Consider the following 13739-nt stretch of genomic DNA (forward strand, 5'->3'; position numbering starts at 1 on the left):
CTGGATAGCCTGGAAAGGGCTGTGGCGGTATCTGTTGCGGCATGCGCTGCTGGAAGTGTTGTTGTTGCTGTGGGTGGAGGTGAGGGTGTTGCTGTTGCTGCTGCTGCTGTTGCGGGTGCATGCCCATCGACTCGTACATTGCAGCCAGTTGTTGCTGTTGTTGGAAATGTTGTTGTTGTTGCAATTGATTCATGTTTTTCTGCATTGCTTTTCCTCTCTTTTTCCCTTAGAACACAAGAGAGAAAGAATGACCAAAGGGTAAACGAGAAAAGGGGTAGAGAGCTTCCAAAAAGTGATTATGTACAAGAAGAAGGAAAAGCTGTGTGTGGTATATCAAATGAAAGCGAATGCGAATTCAGAAAACTGGAATTAGGAAAAGATATATATATAGAACCACACACGCGTCTCGGTTCCGTTTGGTAAAATCGCTTTTAATGCGCAATGGAGGTAAACAATAATAAAAAAGAGAGAAAGGTGACGTTTGGCAAAGTTCGAACGAGAAAATATAAGTGGGTTTCTAGGGCAGTTCACACACAGGCAGAGTTGCCCTCTCTTCCTCTCTCCCTCTCTCCCCTCTTCGATAGTTCAGCGTTGCGAGGGCAACCAATCAGATTTAAATCATAGCAACAGCGTTCAGACAGCAACGGATTACTACTATCTGGAAGCCGCATTATCTTGCCTATATCCTGAACACACTGCTTTCCAAAGAAGAGCATAGCCTTCTTTCTTCCCATATCAACCATCAAAGATGTTCTTTTTTTTTCCAGGAATACTTTTTTTAATTGTATGCAAAAATCTAAACGGTGGGCTTCTTCTTTTCAAATTTAACGCCTGGTACGTGATGAGGATGGAAAATACGCTAAAGTAGATAACCAAATAAAGGCATATTAGTTACTTGAGCACCTAGACATACCCGTAATATGTAGCATCAATGCCTTGCTATAGAAAAAGAGAATGAAACAATTACCTGCGCGTCGGCGTACGCGACACCGAAACCCCAACCAGTGGTAATAGCAATAGGCCATGAGCGCTCTACAACAAAACCCACCCGAGAATATATGTAAGTCTCTATCCCTTTCAGTCATAGAATTTCCAACAATTAAAAAGATATTTACTCTTGAACAACAATGCAGAGGCAACGATACCGGCGCTCAAACCGAGACCCGTCTTAATCACGAAATTCGAAATCACGCGATCCCACTATTTTCAAAAAAAAATAAAATAAAAAGAGCATGTTATAGTATCTGTTTCCAAGTTGCAAAAACCGATTCCTTCTTAATCCTTCAGCACAAAGGGCTCATTGTACCTTTTGTGAAAGCAAATCCTCGCTGGGAACCTTTGGTTCAGCCATGTTTTAATCTCTCTTTTCACTGCCCGGGACGGGTTAAAGTAGTATGGAAAGGGAATGGCTACTGTTTGAACAACAACCCCTCGTATATATTAGCAAACGGGTATCTCTTTTTTAATCTCAGTTCATTACCACATTCTCTTTTTTTTCTTCCTTCTTTTTTATGCTACTTACTCGTGCACAAAAGCAAGAGATCAATCAAGGTATTTTTTTTTTCTTTATTACCATTGACCCAATTGAGTGAGATTAGGAAACGTTTGACGATCGCGTATAACTGACGCGCGGAAAAAAAAAATATTCATAATGTTTCTCCAATAGTCTTTGAACTGACCGACACGGTTGGTGCTGGACTTTTAGACGGCGAAGGTTTATACAAGGCGCTCCGCGCTTTGGGTTTAGAAGTGCCAGTATCAGAAGGTGGCATTAACGACCTGCTCCGCTCAGTAGATAGACAAGATGAAGGCTATATTGATGTGGACGATTTCAAAAAAATTGTATCAGATTTAATGACGGTAATAAGAGAATCATAATATAAGTTGGTGGGTAGGGAAATCTTGCATAAACGTTGAAAACCGGTTGATACTAATATAATATATAACAACCCTTGATTTTAATGTAGCGAAAGAATGATGAACAGCGAGAAGACAATCATGATTATGATCAAGAGGAAGAAGATGGGGATGAAGATGAAGAAGAGTTCATCGATGATCATCGACGCGACGACGCATTTCGTGTGCTGGCTGCAAAGGATGGAATGATTACTTTGGATAGCCTCCGACAAGCAAGTCAAGCACAAGGCGAGTCTTGGACGACTCGAGAATTGGAAGAAATGTTGAATGAGGCGGACAGGAACCATGATGGTGTCGTGGATCCTGCAGAATTTGAGCGGATATGGAAGCTTGCAGGATTAGGATAAATAATTCGCACGTACGTCTTACACTATTGGCTCCTGATCGCTTTATGCAGTTCTTTTCTTTAACACTACCAATGTAGGGTTTCTCTTTAACTATATATTCTACACACCTCTACTACACCTATCTTTACGCATTGATAGCTTGGTCAACCAAGCGATAGTGTCATGTACATATGTATATTCAAAATTTGTTAATAATTGATTCAATATTATATACTCCATTATCCTGTTTTTAGCCCTAAAGGAAGGTGAGTGGCGAAAATCGGTGTTGAGCTCATGTTTCTATTCATATGTATTTCCATAAGAGCTTAGAACGTTAAGCCAATAGCTCTACATCGTTCTTTAGCTAAAACTGGAGATTCGTCGTGTAGTGTACAGCTTGTCGTTGACAATTAATGGGCTGTCAGTAAGTTAATTCAGTTTGATACTGAGATCCACAAAATGGTGTTGATGGCCTGGCGTTACTAAGTCAACTACTCTAGTCCAGCTTCTTCTAGATAAATGACCCAGCCAAACACACCTAATGTATATCTGTGTGTGTGCGTTTTTGTGTGTGCGGTGTACAATACTATCTAATGGTATAATATCTCGGAAGTAGTGGAACCAATAAAACCATTTAACCATACACTATGTTTTGTGATTATATCTTGTTCTCATCAGTACCTCTAGTTAACTACACCCGCTTTCCTAAACGATTTGTGTATCTTTAAGCTTGTATTGCGGATATTATCAAAGTAAATGGATCGATGAAATACAGCTCCTCCCTACTGTACTTATGCTTATCATGGTATTATTCGTTTTCAGGTAATAGCATATACAGCACAATTCCAAAAAAAGAGATTCAAGTGGTACGCACTATTGGTGTTTTCGAATCTATAAGATTGATGGATTTTCAATTTCAAAGAAGCAGACAACTCGGTTCCGGTTTACAGTAAGAAACCCGCGTTGCACAACAGTAAAAAAGCGAGAAATGCTCGGGCTTAATACTGCTGAATGAGCCGACAAAGAGTCATATCATGCCTCATGATCAGTCAGGTACATTATTTTGATTATTATCTCGTCGCAACAGCTTCTAAATGTACCAATACGATGGGCGCATGAGTTGAATCAGTGTCTTGTGCTCAGTCTTATACCAGCAACACTAAACAAAAAAATTGGTTTGTGACATAATATAAAATCTCCTGTTTAGGGAAGGATGGAAGATCGATTTTATAAATCGTATACATCTATCAGATCTTATAGCGGTTGAATCTATAAACTGCCATGTAGTCTTCACCTTTCTCTTTGCAGCGGCCGTATCCGTGCATACATGAGTGTGTAAAGAAACGTAACAGTCGTTGATGATGGGTTTGTGATACGAGAAGATTGGAAGATAATCTTTCAGACCCTGCTACTACAGCAAAGTACAATATTGTATAGCAGGAAAGCTTTTAACCGAACCTGGAGGTTGAATGTGCGGTGTACGTTGCGGCTGTGGTAGCGTAGGTGTTATAAAGAGAGAAGAAATATATTATATGACGAGCATATATTACCAGATAGAGAGGTTACAATATGGAAAAGTATAGTGTGGTTTCGGTTTTGTGTGCGTTCTTGATTTGCTGATGGTGGTAACTGATTGTTGCTGTAGAAGATACAGGTATACGCTTCAAGTACTCAATACATGCATAAGCACAATATAAATTATGTCACTCCCTAAAACCTTGGATGTGTGCCGCACAGTCGCAATCATGTACACTGATCTTCGCTTGCACACCACTACTCAGAATTAAAAAAAGCATAGTATACAAGCTCAGCATTTGTATGTCAAGCTATTACTTGCTCTAGGTGCAACTATACAACAACATGTAAACGCTTGTGGTAAACGGGACGAACATGGTTCGGATTTCTCTTTCCACCGCCTTAAACTTTCCGTGATTTTGGCCTCTGCTAATTTCCGTGCCAGATTATGCTGCTGACGTCTCTGAGAGGCAGTTGTAAAGGGATCATTCAGCAGCAAAGTCTTTATCTCCCTCACACACACACACACACACACACACACACACACACGCACGAGCAAAAACTTTTCCTTTTGCCGCCATCTCCTGCTCCTTTCTCACCACCACAACTACCACCAAGGGCAACCGCGACCTTGACATCTTGGAGGTTACTGCGATGATTTTAGCTGTGAACTTGGACACAGATGCCGCAGTCGCGGAGGCGGACAGTGTCCTTGATGGAAACTGTACTATTCATAGCCAAGGTTTTAGTTTATAAGGTGCGGGTGGCGTTTGCTCTAGCCATGGCTAGTATGTGTTCCTCGAAGAAGACGTGGTTGATTCTGCAAAGAATTCGTAAAGAAGGCATGCTCTTTCTCGGGATCCAGTACCCGCATGACCCTTTTCTTAGTTACGATAAAAAACGATATGGTATCTTCACTCATTGATGAGCCTATCATTTATTCTATCAATAAAATGATAACAGCACATGCTTCTTTGATATATTTTTTAAATTAATGTTTGTTCAACTCTAAACAAATAGTCATCCGCAAGGTCAAGGCTACTACTACGTTTTATGCTAAAGGGTTTTGATTGGATCCGTACGTTTCAAGCTATCACCGATCTTACAGCCCGTTAATTTACTTCTTTTATATGAGTACGCTGTCTACATCCGCTCAACGACGAGTTTAGCCTTCCTAATCGTGACTTTACGGACGGTATCATAGACCGGCTTCGGTACAGGCTTTGAAATGATCATGAGCTACTTTTCTTCAAAAGCACCCTCAAAAAGCTGTGATTCTTCGTATATACGTAGGTTTTATGTCATTCGATAAATCCCTTTGTACACACACTTTACCTGGTCAAGTTTTTTTTATCTCTTGATGGCAGCTATAGACACTTGACTTTCTGTCGTATAACGGCAGGAAGCGACCACCTTTATTGAGTCGCAGGTCAGCAGTCTTATGTCAGGTAAAATCATATTTCTTCCAGGCAGTTAGACATGAATATACAAGCATCTTTCTATTAGGCAGAGCCAATATAGCAACTGCGATGATATTCATACCTCTTTTACTTGGCACACATTAGCTGATCTGACCCAGTTCAGAAGTACCTTCCTCATTGCGATTCTCTGCCTCAACGCCCGTAAGCTGTGGTTTAATTCAACCGCCGCATAAAAAAAGAATTTCCCTGTATTACGCGACGCTTTTAAATATATATTTTGGATGGCAACAGAGATTGTTACAACCAGGAAAGATGTGATGATAAACCTTCATAGTCAATGCCCGTGTATCTTTCTCCCGTACACTGGTCATCAGGACAGATCTATCAAAATGCAAATTACCAAAGTGGGTATAATTGGTGTGTATGTACCACCATTTCCTTGTATGTTCATGTCAGAGGACCCTATTTGACACCTTTTCCCATCGATGCGACGTAGTTACGTAGTAGTAGAACACTTTAGTCATACTAGAAACAACATACTTGATCATTGAAGGTCTGGATAGATTCATGACGAATATATTACCGCCCCACCACTGAGTTGGGGATCCATCACCACCGATATATATATATGGATTACGACGATTGCTTTCTTTTTTTCAAGCCACCATTGACGGCCGTTTAATGGATTTTTCATAATCTGTATGAATGATGATCTAATGGCTAGGAAGTATAGGGGGCTCATTTTTTCGAAAGTTGATAAAGAAATTACGTTTAAAAATCAAGTGCTATTTCGCAGTAAATGATCAAAAGATGATTAGGAGGTGCTAACAAAACGAATTACAGTAGCAGTAACTGTCTTCCTCCTCTTCCCGAAAGCACAGTAATACGCATCTTCTCTTCCAGGTGATCAGACCAGTTGCTCGTTTCGACCTGTTGAAGCGCTCCGGCAAAAAGAAACCGGGATATCGGTTTTTTTTTTGTGTCTTTGGTTTCTCTCACCGCTGCGTGATTATACATATATGGAGCGCATCAGAATAATGTAAAGTGCTGCTACAACGACTTTTTCTCCATGGTGTCATGGTAGTAATACCCTTTCATTGTTTAGGTCAGCATTAGAAATTCATTTAAATTAAACCAGCATCTGTATGCAATATAGACTAGTTCATTATGTTATTGTTCATAAAGTCCATGCTTGAACATGACGACTTTGGTGCTACCTATCCAAACTTCATTGTCGGAGGACAAAGAAATCAAGCGCGAGAGTACATAAATACGATGATGTTATTCGATGAGGCGGAATGTGCCCGTTTCTGTTGTCCGCACGACGCTAACTGGATATAGAGGGAGTTGCAAAAATAATAAAGTTAAGCGTATCACTTTTTTTGTTGTCGGGTAAATACAGCTTGCACCTTGCAGCAGCAGCAGCAGCAGCAGCAGTAAGGATGCATGTGCACCGGGAAGAGCACAGAGAAGATAATGTGTTATAGACAGATAGAGAAGAGGTGGTACACGTAGTAATTTGTTTGGCTATACTTTAAATAGGGATAAATGAATCGCGGTCATACCGTTTTGTCGAAAGTGATCTACGTATAGACTCCTTTGGAACGGCGACAAAAGCCCGAACTGGTGGAAGCAGTAGTTACTGAAGGAAAAAACGCGCGCGTACGTACTACTTGCGTTTCCCCACCCGATATCTGGCCATTGCGTTGGAAATGGGTTACCTTGACTCTGTGATGAGCAACCCCCTTCAAGAAAAACAATATATTTGCACACACAAGCAAAGGTTTTTATCTGCGGTATAAGCTCTTGTGGGAGAGAGCGTGTGTCCCTGGAAAACATGATGGTAGCACCTGTGAGGCGGTGTATAAATTGGGTGATAATGTTTGTGCTACACCCAAGAAAAAAAAACCTAATTTCTGCTTTTCATTACGAGTGATGTGTGTGGGTCACAGAGAGGGTCACCCTCACGCACGCACAACACTCTCTTGTATTTATTACACGCACATTCTTGTTCTTGTTGCTGCTGTTTAAAAAAATATCACTTGGCAGATCCTCTTTTTTTCCAGTCCTTCCTTTTTCCCTCTTTCCTTCTTTATTCTTTCCACCATTATTCACAAACAGAAATGGGCGATTCGGTGTCATCCCCGTCATCGTCGTCCTTTGAATCTCCACACGCTTATTCATTCAAAGCAGCCCTGTCAGCATGCTCGCCGCGACGACGATTACTTCGGCTATTACTGCTCTTGTCGCTTACAGTCGTGCTTTTACTGTGGACGTCCATGTTCTTTGTACATAATACCAACGCCATAGCACACCAAACGTACGAATACAGCAGCGACGAAGAGGCTGCGCCGACATATATCTATGAAAACCAAACCACTACTGCACCTGTACGAGAAAAGAAGGTGTTTGAGTGGCCACAGTTCCTGACTTGGAAGCAGCAAGGTACACAGATACACACATAATTATTATTATTCCAAAAGTGGTAATATAAAAGGGGGTGGGCGATTGTTACTCATTGTGCCGTGGTGTAAATGTGTATTTTTAGGGTCACAACAATGGGCCGTGAGCGACGACGATACATCAACACCATCGTTTTTATATGGATTGCAGACATACACCCTTCCGGGCCACGACCACGACGAACTGCAGAAGCTTGTAGTACACAACAGCAAAAAGCAGGCGTCGATCACAGCGATCATCCAGGTCGCCGACAAGGACAGTATTAAATCACAGCTGAACGCCCTCTTGGCACAATCAATGAGTATCGACGAAATCGCACTTGTATGTCCATCGTCGCTACGAGCCAGTGCAGAGTATCATGCACGGAAACATGCAACAACGACAATCCGTGTCTTGGTCGCTGATCCACTGCCTTCAACGGATGACCTGCTGGCTACTAGCGCTGGTCGCTCGAGCTGGCTCCAAGTCATCGACACGATTGCATCCGACTTTGTATTCGTGCTCGACGAGAACGTTGTGCCTGGCCCACACTACTTGCAATACATTCACGGACTGATGCATACGGACGAATACCGCAATGCATTGTTGGGCAGCCACGGCATGCTGCTGCCAGCCAGTCTGAACAGCAAATTCGACCCAGCTTCCCATATTCTGTGCCTTCCCAACACCATCTTGCCGTCTGTAACACAACCCGTGGATCTGCTGCAGGGCGCATGGTTGCTTCGAAAAGCGTGGCTACCCTTCCTTGCCATGGAGACAGACTTGGCAGCACCTTTGTCGTACTATATCAGTCAAACGCTTCATCAGCATGCCAACGTACCGTCTATTCTCATCCCACCCCATTCGGACCAAGAATATCAACTCGATCTGAACAAGGATCAGTGTAAGGAGGTCGAGACGGCCTATCGCGAAAATGGCGCTTGGCAACAGCTGCTTAATAGACGCCAGCATCCCACGTGCCTCGACTATCGACAAACAACGCTCATGCAGCTCGACACCGTCCTGTTCTTTGCAGACGGACCAGAACAAATGATCGAGTTGCATCCCTTGGTGTGTCGCTACACTACCCCTGTGCATCTGGTCGTTACCGGCAAAGAGCGAGGACTTGATGGTGTGGCGCTTGACGCGGCCTTGTATGAATCAGGATGTTTGAATGCGGATAATGTGATTGTGCACGATTTGGCCCTGCCTGTTGCAGACGAGTTGGCGGTTGCATCCATGGCAGCGCAAGGTGTGGTTCGGTTGATTCAAGTGCTGCAGCCGCAAGCACTGGTCCATATTCGTCAGGACAAGCCTACTTTCCATGTCATGGATGCCATGATGCAGGCACAAGATACCACTGTGACGATCGGCCTTCCAATTGGAGATGTGCGTCATGCACTTTGGATTGCAGATTTGCCTATAGACGCTTTGAAGCGTAAGTAGTTTTATTCATTCTTATTAGCCTTGCGTAGGAATACTCATTCATTCAGGGGTGTATGTGTGTGTGTGTGTGTGTGTGATACACGTTAATTAGATTGGAACGACATTGATGTGGATATCGTGGTGATCACGGATAGACGGCCTCATTCACTCTCGCGCTTGTTACAATCGGCCAGTCGGGCACATTATCTGGGCGATGCTGTCAACCTCAAGATACATCTGGAACAATCATCTGATCGTGTGACCCGAATGCTTGTCAACGGATTTAGGTGGCAACACGGTCAAAAGACCATGCGCCACCGCATCCGAAAAGGCGGGTTGATGCCCGCTATTGTTGAGTCGTGGTACCCATCCAGCGACCACAATTATGCTGTGTTACTGGAAGACGACATTGAAGTGTCACCCTACTACTATGTCTGGGCCAAGTACAGCATCCTCCAATACCGCTACAGCGACGCCAGCCATGAAGCCCGTCAGTTCATGTATGGCATCAGTTTATACTCGCCGCGCCACTTGGAGCTTTTGCCGCAAGGCCGACGTCCGTTCGATCCTGTGACAGCCATTGGCGACGACTACGATACGCGCGTGCCGTACTTGACGCAGGTCCCATGCAGCTGGGGTGCAGTCTATTTCCCAGAACATTGGCGCGAGTTCCACGGCTATTTAACAAGCCGCATGGAAGATTTGCGACAAGACCAACTGCTCAACATCACCGTTCCGGGGAGTCGCTCTGAACGATGGAAGAAATCCTGGAAAAAGTACTTTATCGAGCTCGTTTATCTGCGATCCTACGTCATGCTCTACCCAAACTTTCAAATGTTCGAATCGTTCTCCACCAACCACTTGGAGTTTGGCACACACGTTAAAAAGGGACGCAGCCATGCCCTGGACGAATTCTTGGTACCCCTGATGCAACGCGACACGATTCTCAGCCAATTGCCAGGCAAGCAGCTGCCGACCTTTGCTGATCTTCCCATCTTGAATCTGTGGGGCCAACGCGTCACCTTGGATGGACTGGAAAAAGTTGCGTCCAATTGGCACACGAACGTATCTGCTTGCGAGCGCATGACAGGTCGATTTGACCCACAGGACCTGCTCTGTCCGTTTGTGCGTCATCGACACGGGAAAAAGGTGAAAATTGGCGGTAAGAAAAACTCTGGCGAAATCGAATATGTCGAGCCTGTTGAATATGTTACCGTGGCTGCTGGAGAAGCGACAGCGATCGAAGGTAGCGATAATGACGAACAGCAGCAGCAGCAGCAAGAGCAGCAAGAGCAAGAACAAGAGGATGAGCTCTGGACAGAAAATGAAGCATATCTGCCAGTGCCTATCGATGTCTCACAAATGTCATCGCCCGAAGCAGACCACCAGAGCGAAGATGACGAGCTGATGGATGTGGAGAGGGACATTGAGACACTGAATAGCCTGTACTATCACCTACACCCAGAGCAATTGCACGAGAGCAGTAGCAGTAGTGGTCTCGCAGCAGAAGACTGATAACACAATGCTCTTTCCTTCCTACCTTCCTACCTACCTACCTACCCACCTACCTCATGTCACCTCACGTCGCCTCACCTTGAACCTTGAACCTAACTTACTGCCGCGCCCTATATTTATTAATTTTTTCGCATCTCATATTATATACATTTTTTTTTCATCCCGTCTCACCAACCACATATACTAACTACCTACTCACACACCTTTTCCCGCTGATTCATCCTCCCCACACCCCCCAAACGACCTGTAATATTTACCCTCTTGTTTCCCTTTTGCTCGCATACTTGTGTTTCATTTGTATTTTTAATTTGTTAAAGTAATAGAATTGTCTGACCTCTATCTTATAATAAGCCCTAACTGAGCAGAGAGCGGACGCGTCCGAAAATACTGGTAGTTGTGCAGGCGTGAGAATGCACGTATCTTCTCCCGCGACCCGAAAGCCTCCGAGAATATTGACTGGCGTTGGGGGCGTTTCTCGCCTGCGGCGGCTGAAATACCCAAGTCGCCCCGGTCCCGAGTTCTATTTTATTTTCCCCTATTCTTCCCATCAATTTCCTTTCCACCCTCTCTCTCTCTCTCTCTCCTCTCTCCACACACACACACCCACACAGAACAACAACAACAAACAATGCTTCGCACAGCTGCCTCTCGTTTGCTGGCCAACGTTACTGCCGCTCCAAAGCCTTTCTTGCCTGTGGTAAATACACGATCCACCCTTGCATTCGATCCAGTATAACTGCAAAACCCCCCCACTGTGATAAATAACCGCCGGTTGTCATCTACAAATCTATCTTATATCTATAGCGTGCCTTCTCGTCCACCGCACCCTCCATGATGGCTTCGGCCGCCAGCGACTCGGAGACGCTTAAACTCACCCTTCCCGAGTCCTCGTTTGAAATGTTCAAGGCTGACGCCCCCAGCCTCGACATTGAAATCAGCAAGGAAAAGCTGATGGACATGTACACAAAGATGACTACCATGCGTCGTATGGAAATGGCAGCCGATGGTCTTTACAAGGCCAAGAAGATTCGTGGTTTCTGTCACTTGTGCAATGGCCAGGTACATTTCATATGAGCTAGCAAAGCCCAAGGGATAAGGCAGTTGGGCTAACGGCGGGTAAACGCGGGCGAATCCACGAAAAAAAAAATTTTCTCCGATCCTAATCCGTAATCGAATCAATTATAGGAAGCCGTGTCCGTTGGCATGGAAGCAGCCTTGACGCTCCAGGACCACGTTATCACTGCGTACCGTTGCCACGGTTTCACCTATGTCCGTGGTGGCTCGATCAAGAGCATTTTGGCTGAATTGATGGGTCGTGCTGACGGTATCTCCAAGGGCAAGGGTGGCTCTATGCACATGTTCTCGCCCTCCTTCTATGGTGGTAACGGTATCGTCGGTGCTCAGGTCCCTCTTGGTGCCGGTATCGCCTTCACCCAAAAGTACCTCGACATCCCCTCCGTCACTTTTGCCTTGTACGGTGATGGTGCCTCTAACCAGGGTCAGGTCTTTGAAGCTTACAACATGGCCAAGCTCTGGGACTTGCCCTGCGTCTTTGTTTGCGAGAACAACAAGTACGGTATGGGTACTTCCGCCAAGCGTTCGTCTGCCTCGACCGAATACTTTAAGCGTGGTGACTATATTCCTGGTATCAAGGTCAACGGCATGGATGCAATGGCTGTTTACCGTGCTGCTGAATGGGCCAAGCAGTGGACCACCTCGGGCAAGGGTCCTCTTGTCATGGAAGTAAGTATTAAATGTGGGGAGAGAGAGATAGAGAGAGAGAGAATGTGTGTGTATGTGTGTGAACTTGTTGAAGCGTGTCGCGTAGCAAGTATCTCTAACCTACATCTGCTTTGACTTTGTAATAGTTGGAAACCTACAGATACGGTGGTCACTCCATGTCGGATCCCGGCACCACCTACCGTACGCGTGAAGAAATCCAGCACATGCGCTCGACTTCCGACCCGATCACCGGCATGAAGAACTTGTTGATTGACAACGGCGTTGCCACTGAGGCTGATTTGAAGGCTATCGACAAGGAGGCTCGCAAGATTGTTGACCAGGCTTTGAAGGAGGCAGAGGCTTCGCCCGAGCCCGAGATGAAGGAGTTCTTCACCCAAATTTACGCCGAAGGTACCGAGCCCAAGAGCATCCGTGGTCGTGAACCCGGTGAGAGCCACTACTATTAAATTTTAGAGAGTACATATAGTTTTATTTCCTTTTTCCTTTCTTTTTCCTCTTTGCATTTTTCCCCTCAAACCCCCCGTCTTTTTACGTTTCCTATCGTCAAATTTCGTATATCAAAATAATGTCATTCGTATCCCTACAACAAACAACACATATCTTCGCCAAAACTTCTACTACACACCACATAAACCCTTATTCACTTTTTCACAACTCACCCCAGAGAAATAACCGCTATGAGCTTTGTTGCTTTTTCAGTACTTGCTCACTTGTAAATGTACAACTCTATTAAAAGATTGTTACTAGATAAGGGTTCGCACATCTTGTGTTTGGGATATATTCATTACTGTGCTACATTATAAGAGTAGAAGTGAATCACTGCGAGTTACTTGGAGCATTGCTTAGACGATATAGCACTGACAGCTATTACATGAACATTCCATACCAGTTCGATTTGGTGATGCTTAACTTGACGGTGACGTAGGATGATCTCCTCGATGTCTGCTGTCGTTGATATATATATACCATCAATGTCACACAAAGATGAACCAGCACAAATATACACTAACTCATTGGTGCCGCTGCAACATTCCGTCAAGGTGGCCACCGGTTTTTGTAATTTACCAGATTTCACGTTAGTAACTCCTGATGCATTCCCGATGGATTACCGCTGTAATAAAGCCTGTAGCAGAAGGGCCTTACTACATTGTACTCCAGAATGAGACATACTACCCATGTTGCCCTGCAGCGAATACAAAGAAAGCGAATTGATTGTTCTGCCTTGGATTAATACGTTCAAACACCGCAAATTCAAAGCATCCGTCATTGACAATGCCGCTTTGCGAAACTCCTCCCTCCTTCTCCACAAGCTGTGATCCCACCAGGCAAAAAATCATTGACAACTTTTCAAAAAAAAAATAAGTCTCATGCGGATTGTTGGGAAACCATTTTAGATCGTGGAGCTTTGACATTCTCAAGAAGGATGTCAAAGCAA

At 44.4% G+C, this 13739-nt stretch overlaps 4 protein-coding genes across 4 annotated transcripts; 3 read left to right on the forward strand and 1 right to left on the reverse strand.

The window, feature by feature from the left end:
• Positions 1 to 796: 796 nt before the first annotated feature.
• On the reverse strand, positions 797 to 1351 carry BDB00DRAFT_882831 (uncharacterized protein; the record flags this gene model as incomplete). Its single annotated transcript, XM_053128182.1, has 4 exons — positions 797 to 859; positions 968 to 1032; positions 1116 to 1200; positions 1307 to 1351. The coding sequence occupies 4 exons, from the start codon at positions 1349 to 1351 to the stop codon at positions 797 to 799; spliced, it is 258 nt and encodes an 85-aa protein (XP_052980510.1).
• BDB00DRAFT_819410 (uncharacterized protein) lies at positions 1244 to 2514 on the forward strand. The gene is made up of 3 exons (XM_053123223.1): positions 1244 to 1551; positions 1667 to 1860; positions 1968 to 2514. Exons 1-3 carry the CDS (start codon positions 1512 to 1514, stop codon positions 2262 to 2264), a joined length of 531 nt encoding a protein of 176 aa, XP_052980511.1. The 5' UTR covers positions 1244 to 1511; the 3' UTR covers positions 2265 to 2514.
• Positions 2515 to 7648: 5134 nt separating this feature from the next.
• On the forward strand, positions 7649 to 10913 carry BDB00DRAFT_819412 (uncharacterized protein). The gene is made up of 2 exons (XM_053123224.1): positions 7649 to 9059; positions 9159 to 10913. Exons 1-2 carry the CDS (start codon positions 7940 to 7942, stop codon positions 10559 to 10561), a joined length of 2523 nt encoding a protein of 840 aa, XP_052980512.1. The 5' UTR covers positions 7649 to 7939; the 3' UTR covers positions 10562 to 10913.
• A 199-nt stretch (positions 10914 to 11112) lies between these two features.
• On the forward strand, positions 11113 to 13079 carry BDB00DRAFT_819414 (Dehydrogenase, E1 component). Its single transcript, XM_053123225.1, has 3 exons — positions 11113 to 11620; positions 11747 to 12304; positions 12430 to 13079. Exons 1-3 carry the CDS (start codon positions 11393 to 11395, stop codon positions 12748 to 12750), a joined length of 1107 nt encoding a protein of 368 aa, XP_052980513.1. The 5' UTR covers positions 11113 to 11392; the 3' UTR covers positions 12751 to 13079.
• The last annotated feature ends 660 nt before the right edge of the window (positions 13080 to 13739 follow it).

This window comes from Zychaea mexicana, assembly GCF_025766255.1.
Source record: "Zychaea mexicana strain RSA 1403 chromosome Unknown BDB00scaffold_29, whole genome shotgun sequence".
In the NCBI taxonomy this organism is placed as follows: Eukaryota; Fungi; Mucoromycota; class Mucoromycetes; order Mucorales; family Lichtheimiaceae; genus Zychaea; species Zychaea mexicana.